The following is a 23,943-nucleotide window of genomic DNA, read 5'->3' on the forward strand; positions in this document are numbered from 1 at the left end:
AACTCTTAGATTACGGGAAATCCCCCTCGTTTTTATTCTGCATATAGGAGTACGTGTGGGACTACTACCGTGTGATTGTTTTCTCATTTCCAAAATAGATCAGCAGTTTAAAACAGAATTGAAAAGTAGAGGATGGGGTTTCATGTCGTACTTTTCTGCATCGACTGGGCAATGAGGATGGGATTACACTATATAGTGCTATGAGGGGAATTTGGTCCTGGCAGCAGCGCTGTGCTCTACTCTTATTTTAAATTCTGGTTTCTAAGGTTTCTTTTACGTGCATGCCAATGTGTACACATGACTTCGTTTTTGTCCCATCCAAACATCTAGACACTGTTCCTTGCCAGGCCCTTTATCCTGCACCACTAACAAGGAGGTAACAGCCTGACTCCCTGAATAATAATGCTAAGCATGCAAAGTAATGGAAGATCAAAAGGACCACAGGGGGGATATACATGTAGTTATAATTCGTCAATAGGCAGACAAAGTGACTTATCGTCAATAGGTTACGGTAGGAAGATAAGTCACTTCGTCTGCCTACTGACGAATTGTAGTTTCCAAGCACTCTCACAAGTTTGATTCGCAAACCTTTCGGTGTCCACTTGACACAAACTAGGTCATTTCGGGACTAACACATGGTTCACTTTTATTTCAATAATTCGCCGGGACGTAGGGGTCTTTATCAGTAGGAGGACACCGGAGAAAACCCACGAGGTTTGACACATGAACCTACTCCTTGTTGCATACAAGTGGGGAATCAAAACCATGCCACCCGACTCAATGACAGACCTTATGATTTCACGCCAATAAGATATGACTATAAATTTATTACAACATATAAGACTGCATATTAATAAATACATGATATATTTGATATACTGTATATTATATTTACTATAACATTTTTTATACTGCTTTATACTCCTAATTTAACAGTTTTATTTATTAAGTATAGCTGTAGAGACTCTTACAGGTCTAAGAATTTGAACACACACAAAAAGCAAGTAAGACTCAGTTTAAAACAAAATAGCATAGTGGCTGCACTATAGTGTTTTCCACATAATAGATACAGGCTTGAATGCTTAGTGCATATTGGCGAGTACTTACAATTACTGTATTCAGTAAATTAAAACTTTATTTCATATACATGGCCACTTTCCTACACCAGATACAAAAATTATTGTTAGAAAATGGTGGCGATAAGAATGTGGTTGCTTACCAATTTCAGTGAAGCCATTTGGCAAGACTTTGATAAATATTACACACAAGGGCTTGACCATAATGCTGTTTGGAGCCATGCTAATCTCCTGCCTTGTACCAAAACCTGCTCTAGAGTGAATCACACATAATGTTGGAGGTCCAGGTTTAGTTACATATAGATATATGGCTAGTGTAATTCAAATTCTAAATTTTATCATTGCTGATCATCTCTTTAGTAACATTAATAGCTATAATTAAATATCCAACTGGGTATATGATAAATAACATTTTGTTATGTTTCAATATATATAACAAACAACATGGTAGCATTAGTAACCAGTGACAACAAAGCATATATAAACTTACATTATGCATAAGTTCAGACAGAGTTGAATAGTAAAATATCTAAATCATGTGTTCTTTGTGAGTTTCTAACAACATTCATTATTGTGACCAAATAATTGGTAATATGACATTCAGTTTAATATTTGATGAAATTAATCCTTTAAATGAAATCTATCACCAATGGCATTAATATAAACACTTATTGATAAAATGATGGGCAAGCCAAAGTCCTTGATAATATAATAATAATGTCATTGTTGGGTAAAAGGTATCTTACTTATATATTAAAATTGCAAAAGCCATTTATTTAGAAGTATGACTAAGGAATAGAATTTTAGATTTCAACCAGGGCTATCACTTCAAAATTTTGCCAGACAGTCAATTTTACCTATTTTGTTTTGTCAAAGAATGTGTCAAATGTTAACATTATCCCAATTTTTAAATATATTTTAAAGTGTTTTTACACAATAAATTAAACTGTAGTTAATGTGTTTTATTAGATTTTTAATTTTATGCCATGTCAATTGACTGCCAGGTAAATTTTCCAGGTGGATAATTGGAGGGTCTAGAGCACAAGTGATCTAACAACCAACTAAAATGGTTGGTTGTTAGATCACTTGTGCTCTAGACCCTCCAATTGTGCCCTGATTTCAACATCTTCCTTTATAATAATCAAAGTGTAATAAATTGCTAGAAACCTAAAATAAAATATGTCTAAGACTGTTAGTATACACAAAAAAATAATTGAGTATTATATTGATACAATAATTGTTCGGGTCACAGTTATATCTTAAATAAAACAAAATATAAACAACCAGTAAATAATCAACAGAATGTAAAAAATAAACAAAAACATGCAACAATATAAACAAAATTAATAATTAATGGAAGTATCTTAGTTTTTAAACATGGTGTAAAGAGGGTACATATAAATAAATTCTACCAAAACTTGTATTGATTACAACTTATAGAACTGATATCTACTTTATATTGTTCGATAGAAGAACTTGTTTGATCTGGTGGACATGATACAACACTTGTCAATACAACACTTTGGTCATTTTGTGACTAAAATATGAGTTTTTTAATCACATGCTATTCTATGTAATGAATATTGCGATAAACATCAGTATTTCCAACTATTTTCATTGATATACATCTATTACGCCCACTCTAGTGTGTACATAGGTGAAACTTTGTTTTTCATTCCATCCTAACAACTAGGCAATACTTTTCTTGTCAGAAAAATGAAGAGCTCAGTGCCCTTACTACTCGATTACCACTCCATGTGATTGACAGACTTATGACATCTACGCATTGAACTAAAAGGTACAGATGAGAAGAAGAGATGTTTTAACTGGATACAAATTCATAAATTTCTCTATTAAGGTTATAAGTTTATTCTACCTAATTAGATTTATATTATATTAGTAAAGTGGAGTGTATTCGAATTAATTGCACCATATAATGTATAAATATATTTTGAACATAAAAATGAAAGTAAAAATGATGAATAATGCCATTGTGACAATTACAGATTCTTATGAGGGGATAAATATCTCTACATACATACATATATCAAATGGAGGTTAATCTGCATATTGTACAGATATTCTCCCTGCCATTCTAATTTTACATAAAAAAAAAACCCAACATTTTGGTGAATTGTCATTAATCATAAATTTAGCTTCAGACTAGCATAAGGTTAAGAATTATTTTCTTTGGCAAACAAAATTAATAATCAAAATTCAACTATGGTCTTCATTGATGCCAGTGTCTATTACTTTCGTTATGACAGTGAAAAGAGTATGGATGATAGTTATTTCCTTCAAATCTCTACCATCCCTTGTTCAGATCCTGTACAATTTGATTTCCCTCAATGAAAATTGGTGATATTTTTGTTTATTCACGAAATAAAGTAAATGGCCCAAAAGAGATAATTTCAAATTCTAATATTCAGCACAACTTAATTAATAAAATAATAAAGAAGTTGACTAATCACACGTCAGTAATTTAAGGACACGTTTACCAGATGCATGTACTTTGTCCTAGTTAAACTAAATATTGACCATGTAATTACAAAACATGCACTTATATTCATCTAATGTGGTAATATTAAAGACCCATTATGTAACATTTAGATAAAGCTAACAGTTCTCACTTTAAATATATAATGCATCTAATAATACATCTATAACAGATTATTTAATTATTTGAAAGGAAAAAATTTACATCATGATTTTAAATGTTACTAGCTCAGTTCATGATTTGGTTTTCTTAACTCTGAAATTAATTACCAAAAATTGTTATTAATCATATTATAACTTTAGCCTCTAGAGTGTCAATGACCAAACCATGAAAAGGGGTGAGGACAATAACTGACAACATTTCAAAGTGGGTGTAAAAAAATGGGAAATAGCATCCATTACACATTTGTAAGAAGCATTGAAAGTCACAATTAAGCAATTAACAAATATATATATTTATATATATATATACCCTATTTACTCGGCTAATCTTGGATTTAAATAAAAAATATATCCATTAAACAATAACTACATATGCCTCTACTCTTTAATCTACCCTATAACCTAGATGATTCTAAGAAATGGTAAGTGAAAATGTTCAATTCTACAGCATTGATTTTCTAAAAAAATCTTCTATCTATTAGCCTTAGAAAATGTCTCACATTTTCAAAATAAGAAAGAAAATAATACTTGTTTCATACATACATGTGTAGTACCATGGCAGTTGTTGCAAACTATTATGGTAATTAATATTCTAACTAAAAAGGAAATTTGTGTTGTTCTAATTAGCTACGGCAAGATGTCTCTTGAAAATCAGATTGGATGTTAAATTTCATCCCATTGTTTATATATACAAGCTGACATGGAATAAATGGGTCTCTCTATTTATTATCACATGTGTACTACTTTCACTTTCTAAATCGCTACTTGATTCACATTTCAAATACATTATCTATATTCAAATTTGTGGAAGAATAACCAGTGATAGGTTGTGAATACATATAACTGTATTATACACTATTCTTTCTTTTCACATCTTACTAGAAACACATTTTCCTTTCACAAACCAATACATCTCATAATGTAAATAGGTGACAGGGGGAATAACTGTGAGATGTTTACATGCCTCCACCAAGAGTTAAAACTTCAAAACAAGTATTACACACACGTACAGGTTTTGACAGATTAAATTTTATAATTGGCATGTCTTTAGCTGAACACTTTGAGCATAATAAACGTCCACAATGACGACTGAAAAATAAACGATATCAGTATAAAGAATAGTTAATGATAAGAAAAAATTGTAAGGTGAAATATTCCTTCTTAAAAGAGAGAGAAATTGGGTTTAAAGTCCACTCGACACTAAACAATCATTTCTGGACTAATATATGATACACTTTTGGATCAGGAACTGAGCGCCAAGCACTTCTCATCGTGTTGTTCATTTGTGGGGCAGTTGGTCTCGCTCTTCAAAAAAATCAGAACAATTCAAATATGATTGATATAAAATTTGGCATGCTTTGTTCCTATGAAAATTGTGCATCAATTGACACACTTTAATTTTTGATATGACCCCACAATTCCAAGATGGTGGCATTGATGGCATGCTAAGTTCCTGGTCCATAGTACACTCGTACTAGTTTATTTCATTACGTCCATGTATGCAGCAGTCGATAGATGTTGGAGGAAACCCGAGTAACCAGAAAAAACCCCAAAGTTTGGGAAGCGACACAATTCCTCTACAAACTTGAGACTGAATCCATGATCCATATATAACAGGACTTACATTCTACAATGTACACATTCTGAAGAAATATAATATACACTGGTGGAACAGTAAGACTGCCATGAAACAAATGATGTTTAGCCATGTCCATATAAAGACATGCAAAGTAATGTTTAGAAGAAAGATGAGAAAGAACAAACACATGACTTACCAATGATGTTTTCTAGTTTTGATACCAAATTTAACATTACATTCTAAACAATGCTCTCCTTCACTCCATGGTGGCTCTGCTGATAACATATCTACAATAATAAAATAAACAACCTTGATTGATAACATATCTACAATAATAAAATAAACAACAACAATATAGTCATGACTCATGACTACCTTGACTGCTGTCTACAAATGAGAGATAGAGAGAGAGAGAGAGAGAGAGAGAGAGAGAAATGGGGTTTAACGTCCACTTGATACAAACTAGGTCATTTCAGGACTATCATATAATTCAATTTTATTTCCATAATTCGCTTGCGCGTAGGGGTCTTTAGCAGTGGGAGGAAACCGGAGGGCCCGGAGAAAACCCACATGGTTGGACATCTACAAATGAAGACTTCAAACACAAACACAGTATATCCAATCTAGTAACTCGGGCTAAAAGTTATTTTACTTAATCAAATAAATTGTATATTTAATCAGACATTTTTCTCTTGACAATGTTTTAATGACTTACCTAATAACTTGAATAATAACTGTTTTGTAGCAACTGGTGCATTAAATATACTTAAACCCTGCTTATTGACCACACCCATACACGTACCAGCTCTTACCAATGCTCTACATAGGTTACCATTACCATTCATATAGGCTAATAATAACACTGTAATTATACAATATTATATAGACTAATAATAACACTGTAATTATACAATATCATATAGACTAATAATTACACTGTAATTATACAATATCATATAGGCTAAAAATAACACTGTAATTATACAATATCATATAGACTAACAATTACACTGTAATTAATTATACAATATCATATAGGCAAATAATAACCCTGTAATTATACAATATCATATAAACTGATGACAATAATGTTAATATACAATATCATATTCTTAATTAAATAATCAGTGGATATAAATTAACTGTTAATTGATTAAAACATTGAAAAAATTTTCTTGGTTTAAAAATTTAAAAAAAAGCTGTTGATAAAGAGACCAATATTTAACAATTTTCTATTGTATCTATGTTTTATTAATTTCCTTTTACTACCTGTATTTCCGTCATCATCAGGAATATCAATCGGATACTCAGGCATCGTTTCACGGAATAATTCAAATATGGCTGCGGAATTCTCACGATTATGTTGACCTAAGATGTGGAGTGGAGTTTGACCTCTGAAATAATTTTTAATCATCAATCATATTCAAATAGTTTTAAAATATCATTTTTCATGCAATTAATCATTGTCAATAATATGTACAGGTAGTTTACTGAATGAAATATGAAGTATTCAGACTTAAAAGGGCTAAACCTCTAACTTACTATTTTCCTTAATATTCGAAATTAAAAACATGAATTAGTATTCAATATTGTCCCATTTCAATCAATATTGATGTTGTTGTCTTGCTGTGAAAATATAGTATCTTAATATCCAATATTTAAGACACAATTAACATTTTTTAATTACTACACAAGTCATGTAATTTTATGGTTTTGGGCAGCATTTGTAATGAATAAAGATAAACATATCCTATAAGACAATGCAGAAGAAATCAGTAATGGTTGATTCACAAACAACAAAATGATAATAAAAAAAACATGTAGTGTGGCTAAGGGGGCATAAACAACTGTCGGTCAGTTTGAACTATTCAAGTATTTCACCAATCATATCTGATTAGAAATTACAATAAATGTTTTAAAAGCTGAATATAAAGCATTTTATATACATTCATATTACATCAATGTGCTTTTAGACCCATTTCCAAAGAATAGAGTCATACGCCCTTTAATTAAGTCATTTAGATAAATTTCAATGTAGAAAATGTTGTTCATAGACTTGTATTTGCAAAGTTCATAATTAATCAATTAAAAATAAAATTTCCTGTCTTACTTAGCATTAACAGCTTCAGCATTAATTCTGGATTCTGTGAGAAGAATTTTAATAGAATTTAGATGACCATGATACACAGCTGTATGTAAAGCTGAAAAAAAACCAATTAGTACACATGTCATTATTCAATACTCAAAAATATTTTAGTTTAGTTATTTTTAAACTACCAGTAAAGATTTTAAATCGATTGCTTAGAAATTTATTAAACAATTTTTTTATTACATTTTTATATTGTTGATTTGGAATCCTGCTCTCATTGACTGTTAAGGTGGCAGGAGAATAGTAGTTACTACACTGCACTTGTAATTAGTGATACAACTCAAATTAATATTCTTGAATTATATTTTTATTTTCAAGAGGATTTCAAATTAGTCATGGGTGACACCGGTTGTGCTAGAATGCATACAGATACTTGAAGGAACATTTTTAGGGCTGCATTGTCTCATCCCATGACCAGTGACAATCGAGAAATCTCACACAAGGTTTACAAATAAACGACTATGAATGACTTACCATTATTGAGATTTTCATCGACAGCATCATAATCCACATTATTTTCTAATAATACTCCACATATAGCACTACTGTCGTTACTAGCGGCTAGATGGAGAGCTGTTTCACCTGATTTAGTTGGTTCATTTACACTGGCTCCTGCTAATAACTATAAAACAACAAAAATCAACATTAATGAGGTTTAATAATCGGTTCTATCCTCCTCAACAGTTTGATACAAGCATTTCGAATATTTAAGCATTAAAGGACAATGTTGGTGTCCACTAGAGAGAGAGAGAGAAATGGGGTTTAACGTCCACTTGACATAAACTAGGTCATTTCGGAACTAACATATTGTTCAATTTTATTTTCATAATTCGCTTGCGCGTAGGGGTCTTTAGCAGTGGGAGGAAATTGGAGGTCCCGGAGAAAACCCACGAGGTTGAACAGGCGACCCTGGTCCTTGTCACGTACAACTGGGGAATCGAAACGCCGCCAGTTGACTCAATGACAGACTTTATGATACAGCGGGCACGTGCTAACCATTCAGCCATCCAACCCCCCTTGATGTCCACTAATATTACATGTGACAGAGCTGGTTAAACACATTCCAAATACAATATCAACACAGAGATCATTGCTACAATAGAATTTATTCAGGCTTCGATATTCATGGTCAATGGATAGTGATTAAAGACAACATTGTCTTTTATATGTAATGGATTCTCCTCCCTTCTTCATACATTGCTAGTTACCGCAACTGCCAAGTCACGTGACACAAACATGACTTCTTTTTATAGATTTTTTATAGTTTGGGGTATTTCCTCATGAATACAATGTTTTGAGAGGGATTTGAAGCAAATGATCAAAAGATTAATTAGTTTGAATGTTTTTAGTCCAAATATATCATCAAATCACCCAGTTCGTACATGTCAAGGTATCTTTAACAAAAAAGGCTGACATATATATTCATAGATATATTTGTCTGTTTATAAAAACTTACCAGATTTCTTACGATAATTTCGGAGCCAGCCATAACAGCAAGATGTAATGGTGTTAATTGATTAGAATCTTGTACCCGAGAGTTAACATTAGCATGTACAGCTATCAAAAACAACACACTTTCTATATCACATTTCTGTATAGCCAGGTGGAGAAAATTTCTACCTCTATTGTCATTCTGAAAGTACAATCAAAAATAGTAAGATAAAAGTGTCGGAGTGAATAATTTAATATAATGTTATCAGAAAAGTGTTATTATCAAAATTATTATTCATATAGTAGTTTGAAATAACGTGATTATCTGTCAGGTGCAATAACACCAATCCCATTTTAAAGAAAACTTCAGATTTTTTGTTGTGCCCCAAGTTTGAGCTCCATCACATTTGAAGTAAAATGGGGTATCTTATTTATGTAGTAATGTAATGGGATACTTGACTGAATGTTATAGAACTAAATTATCTCAAACAGTTGAAAGGTGTCAATCAAATAATAAACACAAGAATTTTGGGCCATGTGTCAACTGAATATGACATTATCTCTACCAATGTCATTTGATTATGTCATGATTCTGTTAGATAACATCTGTATTCAAGACTGCCAAAACTGTAAAAGGACTCAATTCTGTGCCTCTCGACTGCAATTCCGTATGTTCTGGTCTGAGAATCAAGCACGCTCAGTTGTTGTTGAGCCAGATAATTAAACAATTTTTATCGCATAGGTTTTACCTGTTCTGCTGCAGTTGGTTCTCTGTTTAATATAGCTTGAGCAGCTTTATTATTTTTAGTTGCCATAGCAACAGAAAATGGAGTTTGACCAGTTTTATCTCTAATGGTAAGATCTATCATCGGATGAGCTAACAGAAGGGAGATAATTACTGCATGTTGATTTTCTATAGCTATGTGGACTGGCGTTTTACCTTCAGCATCCTGTTACAAATATAAAATAATATATAACAAATGTCTACATCCCACATCCATGCACATATTTTAAAAATTATTCAAGACACTTGTAAATAGCTAAAGGAATAACTACTATATGTATATCTGTGTTTGTCAAAGGATTTGCATGGATGTACATGTAAGTTATTTAACTGTCGAACAGTATATGTAAGATATGTCACAGGCAGAAAATTTGTAGATACCTCCAGTCCAGAGTCAATACCTTTGACATGTGTCTTTTTGCCTCTCCCCTGGCGGTCAAATATCACAAAAAGTCTACAAGAGTATAAAGAGAGAGAGAGAGAGAAATGGGGAGGACCCGGGGAAAACCCACAAGCTTGGACAGGCGACCTTACTCTTTGCCATGTACAACCGGGGAATTGAAACCACGCCAGCTGACTCAAGGACAGACCATATGATACAGCACGCACATGCTAACCATTCGGCCATCCAAGACCCCCCCCCCAGACACAGGATAATAGAAGTTGATGTAGATCTACAGAAATGGTTAATTAACGAGATAATCTACTAAAATGCCTGGAAATGAATTCATACAATCCCACATACGGACATTCAAGTAAACACAAGAAATAATCTGAGCTGAAACATGTTCGCTGCATTTGACTACATCCCAATTCTACTCACACCACATCCAAATTTAAAATTCTCCAAAATCAATCATCCCCAAGGCACTTACATGCCTAGTATTTTATTCATACACTATCAAAAACTGACATATTACTACAATGTGATAAACATTCACTACAAAGATGAAATAATTTGAATAAATACCTGAATATTCATATTAACATCATGTTCCATTAAACACTGAACAACCTTTTCTTGACCCCAAGCACATGCTAGATGTAAAGGTGCCTGACCATCTCTACAAAGCAAAACATTTTAACCCTTTAAATTATTGTTATTATAATCTACTTGAGAAAAAAAGATATACCATTTTTAAACACAAGGTACAATGAAATACTGTTTACCTTGGTTACCTGAAAATTTCTGGGAAAAATCATGTTTTTATATATTGAGATTTGTCAATAATTTTCAAAACCTCAGAAAATGCATCTGCCAGACAGCCACTATCAGTTACAGTAGTATACTGTCCTTAAATAGAGGAAAGAAAGAGAGAGAGATGGGGTTTAATGTCCACTTGACACAAACTAGGTCATTTCGAGACTAACATATGGTTAAATTTCCTTTCAATAATTCGCTTGCGTGTAGGGGTTTTTAACAGTGAGAGGAAACCGGAGAAAACCCACAAAGTTGAACAGACGGCCCTTCTCTTTGTCATGTACAATCCGGGAATCAAAACCACGCCAGTTGAATTAATGACAGACCTAATGAGACAACGTGCATGGGCTAACCATTCGGCCATACAACTGCGCCTTTAATAGATTAAAGATGCTCCTAAAAATGATAAATTTTGGATTGGTCTTGTATTATTCGGGAAGACAAAGAAAACAACTCATTTCCTATTCCTGATTTTGAAAAAAAAATACTTCAAACAAGATTATTTACTTAGCCTCATCTCCACCCTGTCCATCCAATCCTTCTTTTCTAGGACTATTTTTATCACACATACTGAAATAATAATATATCATATATGTATCGCATTTTTCGATTTATTCCTTATACTATTCGTATTTATTCAACACAATAAAAACCTTGAGTAGTAATATTACATTGGTCTGCAAGAATAAAGTATTTTAATAAATTTAAGAGAAGAAAGCTGAACATATAGGTGAGGGATCCCCCGAATTACTGTGCTGATTAGTAGTGTTTAATAGTGTGTTTCAATCTCAATTGAAATTCATCAGATACATTTCATATCACATGACCATCATCAGTTACATTTCATATCAATTAACCATCATCAGATACATTTCATATCAATTGACCATCATCAGATACATTTCATATCACATGACCATCATCAGTTACATTTCATATCAATTAACCACCATCAGATACATTTCATATCAATTGACCATCATCAGATACATTTCATATCAATTAACCATCATCAGTTACATTTCATATCAATTAACCATCATCAGTTACATTTCATATTAATTGACCATTATCAGATACATTTCATATCAAGCTAAACAATAATAAATAAAGAAAGAAATAAACCATTTTGTTGCACAAATCTACTGACCTTCTAATAAGGAAACATGCAACAGATTCATTATTTTCATCAATTGCTCGATGTAACAAAGTTTGTTGGCAGCCACCTGGTCCAGGTGACCAGAAATTAACATCACATTTATATTGTACCTGTAAAATATTGTTCACATTATATCACAATACATTCTAGTTGATTAATTAAATAATATCTATGATTAGTTTATTCTTATATCATAATTTCTACTACATATAGTGACTTAACAAAGGGTGATATCACAGAAACCCCCAAACCATAATATCAATAATCCTGGAACAAAAATAAGAAATGCTCTGACAAGGCTAATGATGTTGGGTATAAGCCATACAATGTGCGCTATAAGGAAACGTTTGACCTGATAGTGGAATTACTTCCTACTCTTAATTCAATTTGTAACTGTCAGGGGAATTTTCTCTGTCAACACAGGGATCAAACCAAGTGACCTCCTGGTTATTGAGTCAGCAGCATACTCACCTAGCCTCCAAGAAAAGAGATAAATTTCATCAAAAGAATTGTTATGGCCAAAAAAGCAAACATATATTTTGTAATGCCACTGATTATAAATTATATAAATTTCTATCATACCAGTGTATGAGCAATGTCTTCCTGTCCTGAATCTAAAGCTTGCCATAACGGACAATTAGCTTCAGTATCTATCACATTCATATTACAACTTTTACTACATAATGTATCAACAACCACAGGTAGATGGCGCTGTATAGCATGCTGTAATGCTGTTAACTGGTCTGGAGATCTGTAATAAAAATAACTGACTAGTTAGTTTTATAGTCAAGTTTATAATAGGCTCACAATTCTTTTTATAAGCAGATGGATGGATGGATGGATGGATGGATGGATGGATGGATGGATGGATAGATAAAAATGCCTGTTTAGAGCAAACCAATTTAATTTTCAGTTTTTCGAGGTCTTGGTAAATAAATATCCACTTGAATCACAGGTTTTTGTTTTAAATTCCAAAACTTAAAATTTGGAACTAAGAGCTTTTGAACAGTGCATCCAAGCAACCTGAGAAGTAAAATTTGAAAATGCGTTCACAAAAAACAGAAATTCGAATTGGTGTGGCATTACTGACAACCTTTATCATAATGACTAACCCTTTTGTTTCAAGTTATATAATATACTTACTTTGCCTCATAATCTGAATTATTTTCTATAAGAAATAAAGCAGCTATTGTATCTTGTTTTTCTATAGCTTGATGTAATAGTGTTAAACCTTCTGCATTCTTCTCATTTATATTAGCTCCTGCCATTAATAATCTGGCTGCTACTTCATGTTGACCATTCCATAATGATAAACCTAAAATTGTCTGCCCTTGCGAATCTTTAATGTTGAAGTTAGGAACAACTGCTAGATTGTTAGGTTTTTTGGAGAGATTAGCTATAAAAGAATTCAATATATAGCAATAACTTATTAAGGAAGAAAATTATTGGAAATAAAATGGAGTTTCATAGTATGTCAGCTCCAACCGGGCTATATTGTGTCAAACATATGGTGACATACGAGACCGTCTAAATCTTACCACAAAACAAAATATCTACATGCACAAATAAAAACAAATATCCCTGGGATTTTTAAAATTAAAAAATAAATATCATAAAGTTTAGAGGACATAAATATAAAAATGAAAAGATACAGACAATTAAAATTAAGAATAAAAAAATGTTTCTTTTAAAAAGTTGAGGAGTTTGCAATATTGACCTGATTGGGAAAATAAATGTTGTAATGGCAATAATTTGATCATATATTGTCATATATAAAATCCCTATTACTTGCTCACTATTCTACTTTAAAATAGTAGATTAATACTAATTAGTTAAAGGAGCTAAATCGCTAATATTTTGAACCTAGAAATTGGCACAAATGGGTCGTAACACATATAATAATGTAACATGAATTTATATAAACTGTTTTACATTCAATCGTGTCCGATTTACTGTGAATTGTCATCAGTTATGTTCGGCGAAAAACGCCAGAAGTCTCAACCGCAAGTCAGTTTCTAGCGTCTGGTTATTCCAGTCAACACCGATATTATTTATTGCGCATGCTCTTCAAATAAGAACATGATATCACCGTTTGACATGACTTGTGGAACTTGTCTAGCATCATTTTTTGAGCACCTTGTTACAAATGTTTATTTTGTCTTAAATATTGGATATCAGAAGCCCATCTTTTCCAGTTAAGATCACAACACCAATGCTGATTTAAATTGCAAAAAAAATCGTGTTTCCAATGTCGAAGATTTTGGATGATATTGAGTTACGGACTTAGCTACTTTAAATGTGGTCTAAACCCATTATGGTACATAGAGTTGTTTCCCTTGTTAATGAAAGACCTTAGTCCTAGAGCATTCTGGGATTGGGTGAACTTCAAGATGGATGTTTGTTTTGATGGACTCTTAATAAATAAAACCAATCCAGGACAATCCTAGAATAAACACCCCCACACAACAATATTCTTGAGATGCTTGCACTCAATCAAAATGTGCTTAACTATCCAAGGAACATGACAGTGGTCACATTCTGATTGATTGAAAATATGAGTGAAAAAAGTTTGACAAAAATGAGAGTGAAACAAAAACACTTCACCCCTCCGTTTAGATCTATAGGAGTTTGGAGATAATCATTGGAATAGGAATACTGTTTTGTCAACTTTAAAAATTTCTGCTATATAAATACAAGTTAACATGATCTATTCTAATCTAAGCAACTGGTTTGTTAACTCTGTGGTGCATTGATTGTGTTCCTTATTCAGGAATCTTATATACCACCATAGGAGAATTGGGGGATCCCAAAGGTCCTTGCCTAGCCGCTCCTCCTCGCTCAACTGGAAAATGATGGCGTGCCACTGTTAACTTCTTTACTAAATATGAAAAAGCCAATAAAACAATAAAACTCACTTTTAAAATCTAGAAAGACTTGAACAATATCATTATGTTTATTTGTTAGTGCTACATGTAGCGGTGTTTGTCTGGCCGGGGTACCCTCCATGTCAGACATATTTGATATCAGATCTGATGCAGCTTTAGTCTGTATGTTGGAATTGCCTCCATTTTCTAATATAATCTCAACCAGTTTTTTCAAACCGGTTTGACAGGCTAGATGTAGTGCACTCTCTCCCTGAAACAATAAATGTAAGGATACTTACATATATTTTAGTAAATAAAATTCAGTAAATAAAACTTTTGTAAAGTTCAATATAAGAAAATCTGCGATAACTTTTCAAAGAAATTAAAACTTTCAGTATTCATGCGGTGTTGACCATAGGTCCCCAAATTCCACCGGCACCCATTGTAAATCTGTGGATAACAATGTCTATATACACTCCGAAGTAATAGTGGTAAGTACTAATCACGATTATCGGAAGCCACGATTGTTCAGTGAGTAAGACTGCCTGGAGGTTCTGAGAAAGTTCCGTACGAAACTAAACCGCATTTCATTTTTTCAAGATTATCAGTTACTCATATAATTCAAGAATGAAATTCCTCAAATGAGTTATAGTCGTTTGAACTCGACAAAAAATTATGGTCTTATGTAAACATTGGTGTGCACTTAATGCACCCTTGACAGTTGGAATTTGAAATAAGGGTAGCACCGCTGTTTTGGGCCAGATTTCCCTTTTAGCACACTGCATGGAGTATGCCGATCTTCATTTGCCCAGTTGGTGCAGAAAAGTAGGAAACTAAACCCCATTTCATTTCATTTCCTCTCGATTATCAAGTTACTCATGTAATTGAAGAATGAAATTCCTCAAATGAGTTATATAAACCATGTTAAGCAAATCTGGTTCAACTATAATCTTACCTTGCTATTAGTATGATCAACTTTAGCACCATGTTTAGCTAGAAATATGCCAGCTGCTTCATTACCCTCTTTAGCTGCTAGATGTAGTAAACTATTTCCTATATCAAAATACAAACATGTAACAGTTATAACTTTAACAAAATAAAATTAAGGTTCAAGAACTAAAACAAATGGTTATAACTTAAAGAACAAAATAATATAGTATATTAGCATTCTCGATTTAAAGACAGCATTTCAATTCTGACGTCTTAATTCATGTGGTTTGTATATGTGATCTGCAAATGATGCCGATTGTTGCAAGATTTGGAATCAAATCATTTTTGGACTGATATTCCTTGTAGTGATTCAAATTTCACATTACTGTAATTGGCAAGGGATTCAAAATCACGTGAATGACAATCAGCAGCCATAATCAAAACTGTAGAAAATCAGCTTTAATGTAATTTATTAATTTTACCGGATTCTGGTTCTATGGCATTTGGTGAACTTCCATGTTTCAATAACATTGCTGCAAAACTATCATCACCATAGTTACTGTTATTCCCTTCCTATAGAATGATATAAAAATCTTTAAATGAAATGAAATGAAATGAAATGGGGTTTAACGTCCTACTGTTCTGCTCCTATACTGGGCTAATGAAGACGGGCATACGCCATACAGTGTGCTATGAGGGAAATTTTGCCCGGGCAGCGGCACTATTGCCTACTCTTATATCGAATTCCAACTGCCAAGGGATCTTTTACGTGCATTCCAATGTATACACGGGACCTCGGTTTTTCGTCTCATCCGAAGGACTAGACAGCTGTCCTTGTCAGGCCCTCCGTTCTGCACAACTGACAAGGGGAAACCACGTCGGAAAATCCAGATGAACTTTCTCGGCCAATGCAGGGATCGAACACCCGACCTCCAGGCTAGCGAGCCAGCGTCTTAACCACCTAGCCACCGTGGCTCCCAAAAAAAAAAAAAAAAAAAATCTTTAAAATATACAGATCTGTAAATATGACCCAACATAGAAGGAATACTTATGAGGTATATGACCCAATATACAAGGTATATGTGTGAGATACTGATAAGGTACGACAAAATATACATGGATTAAGTGTGATGTTTATGACTCAATATACAAGGAATACTCATGAGGTATATGACCCAATATACAAGGTATAGATGTGAGATACTAATGAGGTATAACACAATATACATGGGTTAGATGTGATGTTTATGACTCAATATACAAGAAATACTCATGAGGGAATTCTAAAATAATTAACAATATATTTGGTGGATCATTTTCAATTATGAACATTTTAAACTAACCTCATGTAAAGCCAGCCATAAAACTGTAAAACCATCAGAATTTTTAATCTCTAAATCAGGTTTACCAGTCTCCAATAAAACTTGTAATACTGCGCGATTATTACAAACTACGGCTGTATGTAGAGGTGTACTTTAAATAATAAATATTAATATAACTAAAGTAAAAATATTATAACAAATATTCTTTACTACTAAATCAAGAGCAAGACATGATATCAAAATTTTCATTTTTATAAAAACAATCAATTTAAAACAGAAAAATACTACAAAGTTATCATGTTCCATCAACCAAATTTCAAAATGAAAATATTATGAAATCTGATTTTTGTAATGGAGTTGAATGGTGTTTAAAGTCTCATCAACACAATACTATGATGAATTTGAATTTTTTTGGTATTCAAATGGTTAAGTGTGCAACAAGAGTAGCATTCCCTCCTTTCCCTGTTTGAATTCCATTTGCCAGGTGATCTTTTATGTGCACTGCCCATGTGCACAAAGAATCCAGGTTTTTACATTCCATCTGAATGACTAGACACTCTTTGCTTGTCATCATTACAGGTGTCAACCCTGACAAGTGGAAACCAGGAACGAGAGAGAGAGAAATGGGGTTTAACGTCCACTCGACACAAGCTAGGTCAATTCGGGACTAACACATGGTTCAATTTTATTTTAATAATTCGCTTGTGTGTAGGGGTCTTTAGCAGTGGGAGGAAACCGAAGGACCCAGAGAAAACCCATGAGGCTGGACAGGTGACTATACTTCTTGTCATGTAAACCAGGGAATCGAAACCACGCCAGTTGAATCAATGACAGACCTCATGATACAGCACGCACACGCTAACCATTCGGCCATCCAACCCCACAACAAGGAACGAAGAAACCCTGAATAGTTCATCTCAGTCTTATAATACACTCTGCTTACAAATGGAATGAAAATACAATTAATCACATAATATAACATCTACCTTCCTGTAGTATCTTGTGCATTAGCATCAGCCTTGTGTTCTAACAGTTGTTTAGCTATTCTAGCCATGCCGGTCATGACAACAGAACTTACAGCTTCCGGGTTAAAGGTTGCCACCATATGTAAAGGTGTTTCTTTATCCAGATGTGTGGACATATTGACATCAGCATTATTCTTAATCAAAAAACTTGCTGCGTAATCATCTCCTAAAAAAAAATTTTTAAATATGATGAGCAATCGGGATATGTATCGTAAATGAATTTTAAAAATTAACTCCTTTAATATCTTAGCAAAAAAGCCCCAAAAATGTATTACTTTATCATTTTGACAAAATAGTGCCAATATAAATGAAGTAATTTCGGTGTGCCACCATAAATAATTATCTACAAATATATTGATAATTACACCTCAAATTTCATATATATAGTTTGTCATCAAATCACTTGGAAACTCATGAACATTCCCTGTAGTAATTTCAACTTTTATTAGAACAAATTTTGACGGAGACAATAATTACCCTTCTTCCATGGTCCAAATTCAGAAAAGAGAGAGAGAGAAATGGGGTTTAACGTCCACTCGACACAAACTAGGTCATTTCGGGACTAACATATGGTTTCATTTTATTCAATAATTCCCTTGAACGTAGGGGTCTTTCGCAGTGGGAGGAACCCGGAGAACCCAGAGAAAACCCACGAGGTTGGACAGGTGACCCTACTCCTTGTCACGTACAACCGGGGATCCGAAACCACGCCAGTTGACTCAATGACAGGCCTTATGATACAGCATGCATGTGCTAATCGTTTGACCATCCAACCCCCACAAATTCAGAAGATTATGAAACAAATTTAAACAGTTTTTACTAAAACAAAACATCTTACCTCTTTTGATTGCTTTGTGTAGAAGACATTTTCCTACTTTATCTGTTTTATTAACATCTGCTTTATGATTAATTAAAGTCTGACTTATACTCTCTTGTTTAGACTGGAGGGCCAAGTCTAAAGCAATATCACCTTTATCATCCAGTTCATTTAGTTTTATTTGTAACTGAAAGTATATGACAAGCACTCAAAAAAAACCAATATTCAATTGAGATGTATAAGTTATACATGTACTAGTATCCAATTGACAATCTTGGAAATAAACCAAACATTGCTTATAATTGAGGAATGTTAGGCACTATTTCTTAGGTAAGCCTCATTTTTCAAGGAGCAAAACATCCTAATTTCTGTGCTGAAACTAATATTCCTCATAAATCTCCACCACAGAAACTAAATTTTTACCTGAAGTTTTGTGAGAAACATCAAAAATCATTATTTCCAATCAAGCTAATAAGAGAATTTACTTATAATTTCTGTACTATTGTATAAGAATTCAAATAAACAATCTGGTCTTGGCATTCACAGCTGAGAGCAATCTTTAAAATCATTTTTCTGTGCTACCCCAGTCATTGTTTTTTGAGGCGCGCGATCGCTCTCGAGCGCCTGTCGAGCACCCGAATGTCGACTGAGGGGAGGTTTTTCCCCCTCGCCTTAAAATTGAAAATCGCTGTATATATTTGGGTTTTTTTTTTTTCAAAAGAGTGTGAAAGACTCACTTTCCAAGCGCCACCATGCTGTCATTGTGAACATTTATTTGGTGTATTCGATTAGTATAATGTGATCGCACAAGGTAATAAAATTCCGATGAATATGTTGCTAAAAATAGATGGCGACTGTGCACCATTGGTTAATTTAACTGAAATGAAAAGTAAAACTCTCGCGAGACGTGAGAAATTACGAGAGATGGCACGTGAAAATTTCCAATGAGAATAATTCCGGAAGAAATAGATTATATTTTAATGGAATTTTCAAGCGTTTATGATTATATTTTGAATAGGGGTTATGTTTTTAAACAAAATTTATACAAGCTATATATATTTAGAAATGTCGACAAGTATGTCTATTGGAATACCATATGTACTGTAGTTATAGACGACAGTAGAAGTTTGACTTGACCGTACGACTACACAAGTGCTATTTAGCAGACGATGTTTATTATCATTTATATGTAACCAAGAATGACCCTTACACGCAGTTATTGATCTTCAGAACCATTTCCCATACAAACAACTAATCACTCTCCTTAATATCAGATCATTCTCCTTAATTTCTAAATCACTCTTCTTATCGAAACTGGGAGAGTTTTTTTAGGGGAGCGATTTTTTCAATTTGTTCATTAAGGGGAGCTTTTTTCGGCTCTCCTCTAAAATACAAAAAAACAATGACTACTACCCTTTTGTCCAAGAATAGATATATTATACATACATTATATTTAAGTACATACCTTAGAATCATATTCTATTAAGAAAAGGAAGACAACATCTTCTCTTTGTGCTCTGATAGATGTATGTAGAGGATATTCTGTTTTAGTTTTAAACATCTTATATAACAGAGGTGCTGGTAGATAAACAAAATCATCACTGGTAAAATCATTCTGTCAACAAATTTAATAAAATTCAAGTGAATAAAAGAAAGTAAAAGTGAATAAATAAATAATAGTGCAACAGCATATGTGACAGTTTCGTTGTGTCTAGGACTTTTATGATTCAGCACAAAATATGCTATTTTTCCAGCGTGCAAAATGACCTACGCGTCAGATCCAGTTTCGGTCATTTTCCACAGCCCTTGGTCTTAATGACTTGATGATGACAGTCCGGGCGAGAATTATTATGTCTGATAGCCGTAAGTCATTTCAGTTATTGGGGATTGCATTGCAGACTCTATATTCAGCATTTAATTTAAAGTAAATTTAATCCCAATGAAGGCAAAATTTTCTCAAACTAGATGTGATCCCAACAGGCAATTTTTTTAAAAAAAAAAAATACAAGAACTGGACTGTTGAGGCTATTCTGTATACCATGAATTTAACAAGAAAGCCTGAAGGTAATAAAGAAGAATTCTAATTACGATAATTACCCAATGATTAGTGATAAGTTCTGAACAATGAAGTTTTAATACTTCTGCTGACATTTCCTCTGCTGTCTGATAAAATTTTATACAATTCTTCATATTTACAAATGACATCAAACCATTCTCACATCTAGAAAAAGAAAAACAATCTCACACCTGTATTTCTTTACGGTATTACACAACAACCCATATCCGATCATTTAGATTATGCACTAAAAGGGGATATTTACTGGAATGAATATAAACAAATTTGACTCACCTAACACGAAGAGATTCCAACTTAAATCTTGTGGCAGCTCGTAATAATTCTAATAAAAATGTATCTTCTACTTTTATATTTATCTCATCCGTATAAACCCATTTCATCATAGCATGTCCAACTTCATACTTTATATCTATAAAAACCAAAACATTAATACATGTAGATGATAATAATAAAACTCACAACATGTGAGACAAGTGGCCAAATAACAAAAACACAGAGAATATGAAATGAAAAAACCATGACATTGTATATCTACAATACCTGTGCAGAGCAAGACTGTTTTTTTGTTCAACCTAACTAGAAATCGAAAGCAGAAACTAACAAATCCGAAACACCACTTTACCATAGTATGTGTTGCAGCCAATGGTTAATGAGAGAGAGAAATTAGGTTTAACGTTTAACGTCCACTCGACACAAACTAGGTCATTTTGGGACTAACACATTGTTAGATTTTATTTCAATAATTCGCTTGCGTGTAGGGGTCATTAGCAGTGGGAGGAAACTGGAGGACCAGGAGAAAAAGAACGACCCTACTCCTTGTCACATATAATCGTGGAATAGAAACCACGCCAGTTGACTCAAAACAGACCTTATGATACATAGCTCACGTGCTAAACATTTGGCCATCCAACCCCCCAATGGTTAATGAGCAGATTGTGTATGCTGGTAACATGATGTATATCAACCAAGACAGCATAACTCATTTAATGTCAATTTTTGTGACAGTTTAACTAACCTTGTTAAATTAAATGAACAGTACCTGTAAGGTCTAATTCTGCACCATTGCCAATTTCTGCTATACCCCAGTCATCACTTCGGGCTGATAAAACAAACTTGTGAGAATTTAGCTGATGCCCCCCTTCTAACAAGATCCTCACATCACTGAAAGGAAATATACTGTTTGAACAGTGTTTTACTCAATTTTACCTATTCATTGTTTTAAACACAAAAACTAGTGCTCTGATATCTGGTTAATGAAATGTGACACATGAATTTGGTTGTATCTGTGTACATTGTGTTTTTTGTTGTGAATACTTAGTTTTTCTTCTAGATGTCATTTAAAGAATATATATTTTCTGGTCTATTGTAAATCTGAAAATTTCATTCTTCTCAATTAATAGAATTAAAGCAATAAACGGCCTTGGATGCAAAAGCTAGCGTTACTTTCATTGTTTAAGCTTAATTGTATAGGTACATCTCCTAAAAACCTTTATGGTTTCTCATATCACGTTGGTCATTATGTATTGGGAATGTGTATGTGACAGAATACAATTTACTGTACCTATATTGCTCTTTATCAAATAAATCTGCCACAACACCAAGTAACTTAGAAACAAAGTTATTCTCTCCTCCATCACCACTAGAGGCTAAAGCTACTTGGTATTTCTTCTCAACATCAGCAAAACGTTCTTGAAGTTTTACATACTCCTCCTTTAATAAACTCAGATGATTCTTTAGTTTGGTCACTTCTACATAATACAAATGGAAGCAAACTGAGATTGTGAGATTTAAATCAATTTTCATGTATACTGCACATATTTGTAAGCATATAGCCTACATAAGATCATGATAAATAAATGTATCTATCTGTACACTTGGACATGGACATTTACTTCAGTTATCTCGGAATCAAATTTCACTCTTTGTGTGAAAGTTGTCTTAGACTGACTAGGCTGCAGCCAGGCACCCCAATATTAAAAGGGCCCCGAATTAGTTCTACTTTTCTAATATACTTTTATTTATTTTGCTGTAGTATATATGTTTGTGCCAAATAAATCTCTATATCTACCATACTGATATACAGATTGCATTTGTGTGAGTTTGACAGATAATGACCAGAATGTGCCCCCTTTTCACTGTTGATCACTTGATGCAGGGGTCCAGTGACATTTTCAACCAGGGGCCCAATGCAAGCTTAACCAAGTCCTGATCACATGGGTTACTAGGGAAAATAAACTTTTCATATGATAAATAATTCGTTGGCGACAAATCACTATGACGATCACCTTTCATATCATGAGAGATCTGTCAAATGTCATTCACTTTAGCGTTTCATAGCTGCAAGAAAAAAGAAATCCATTCGGGAAGGCGTCTTGCGATAAAATCCTCTGCAATAATTCCTGTGCTGTTTAACATAATGCAGGGTCTGGATATGATTAATAACTTTATTCGAAAATCTCAGTGTGAAATTATTTCGTTCAAAGCGAAAGATTATTCAATTAATTCCAAAACACTCCCATTACTTACCATCCGCCATTTTGACTAATGTTGGTCATGTGACATTTTGGTTGAATCCATTTTTGGAATACAGATCGATACTGAGGGAACATATTATTTTCTTTTATTGACACCAATCTATCAAGCATGAAAATGTTGATAACATACTATTTTTGCCCAGCCATCCCTTTTCTCTTTCCTAGAAGGAGAAAGGGAACTGGAATTCAAAGATCTGGATCTTAAACACACATTTTATTGGTTATGTCCCTTTAATCACATTCCTTTGACAGTATAATATACCGGGTACTACCTACCACAGACTCTAATATAGGTTCCATTCTATTAACTTAATGATATATTCTCTCAGATGTATCA

The 23,943-nt window shown here is 33.2% G+C and overlaps 1 protein-coding gene across 1 annotated transcript; it reads right to left on the minus strand.

Moving 5' to 3' along the window:
• Window positions 1-4,196: 4,196 nt before the first annotated feature.
• On the minus strand, window positions 4,197-23,617 carry LOC126824626 (rabankyrin-5). Its single transcript, XM_050553892.2, has 25 exons — window positions 23,599-23,617; window positions 22,634-22,820; window positions 22,112-22,233; window positions 21,346-21,481; window positions 21,093-21,216; window positions 20,461-20,610; window positions 19,017-19,182; window positions 18,140-18,344; window positions 17,175-17,304; window positions 16,314-16,404; window positions 15,857-15,954; window positions 14,953-15,172; window positions 13,181-13,433; window positions 12,620-12,788; window positions 12,029-12,147; window positions 11,386-11,448; window positions 10,648-10,741; window positions 9,643-9,843; window positions 8,919-9,095; window positions 7,937-8,084; window positions 7,424-7,514; window positions 6,583-6,707; window positions 6,029-6,175; window positions 5,510-5,600; window positions 4,197-4,823 (listed from the first exon to the last, which is right to left on the minus strand). The coding sequence occupies exons 1-25, from the start codon at window positions 23,606-23,608 to the stop codon at window positions 4,691-4,693; spliced, it is 3,450 nt and encodes a 1,149-aa protein (XP_050409849.2). The 5' UTR covers window positions 23,609-23,617; the 3' UTR covers window positions 4,197-4,690.
• Between the last annotated feature and the right edge of the window lie 326 nt (window positions 23,618-23,943).

This window comes from Patella vulgata, chromosome 6 (assembly GCF_932274485.2).
Source record: "Patella vulgata chromosome 6, xgPatVulg1.2, whole genome shotgun sequence".
NCBI lineage: Eukaryota > Metazoa > Mollusca > Gastropoda > Patellidae > Patella > Patella vulgata.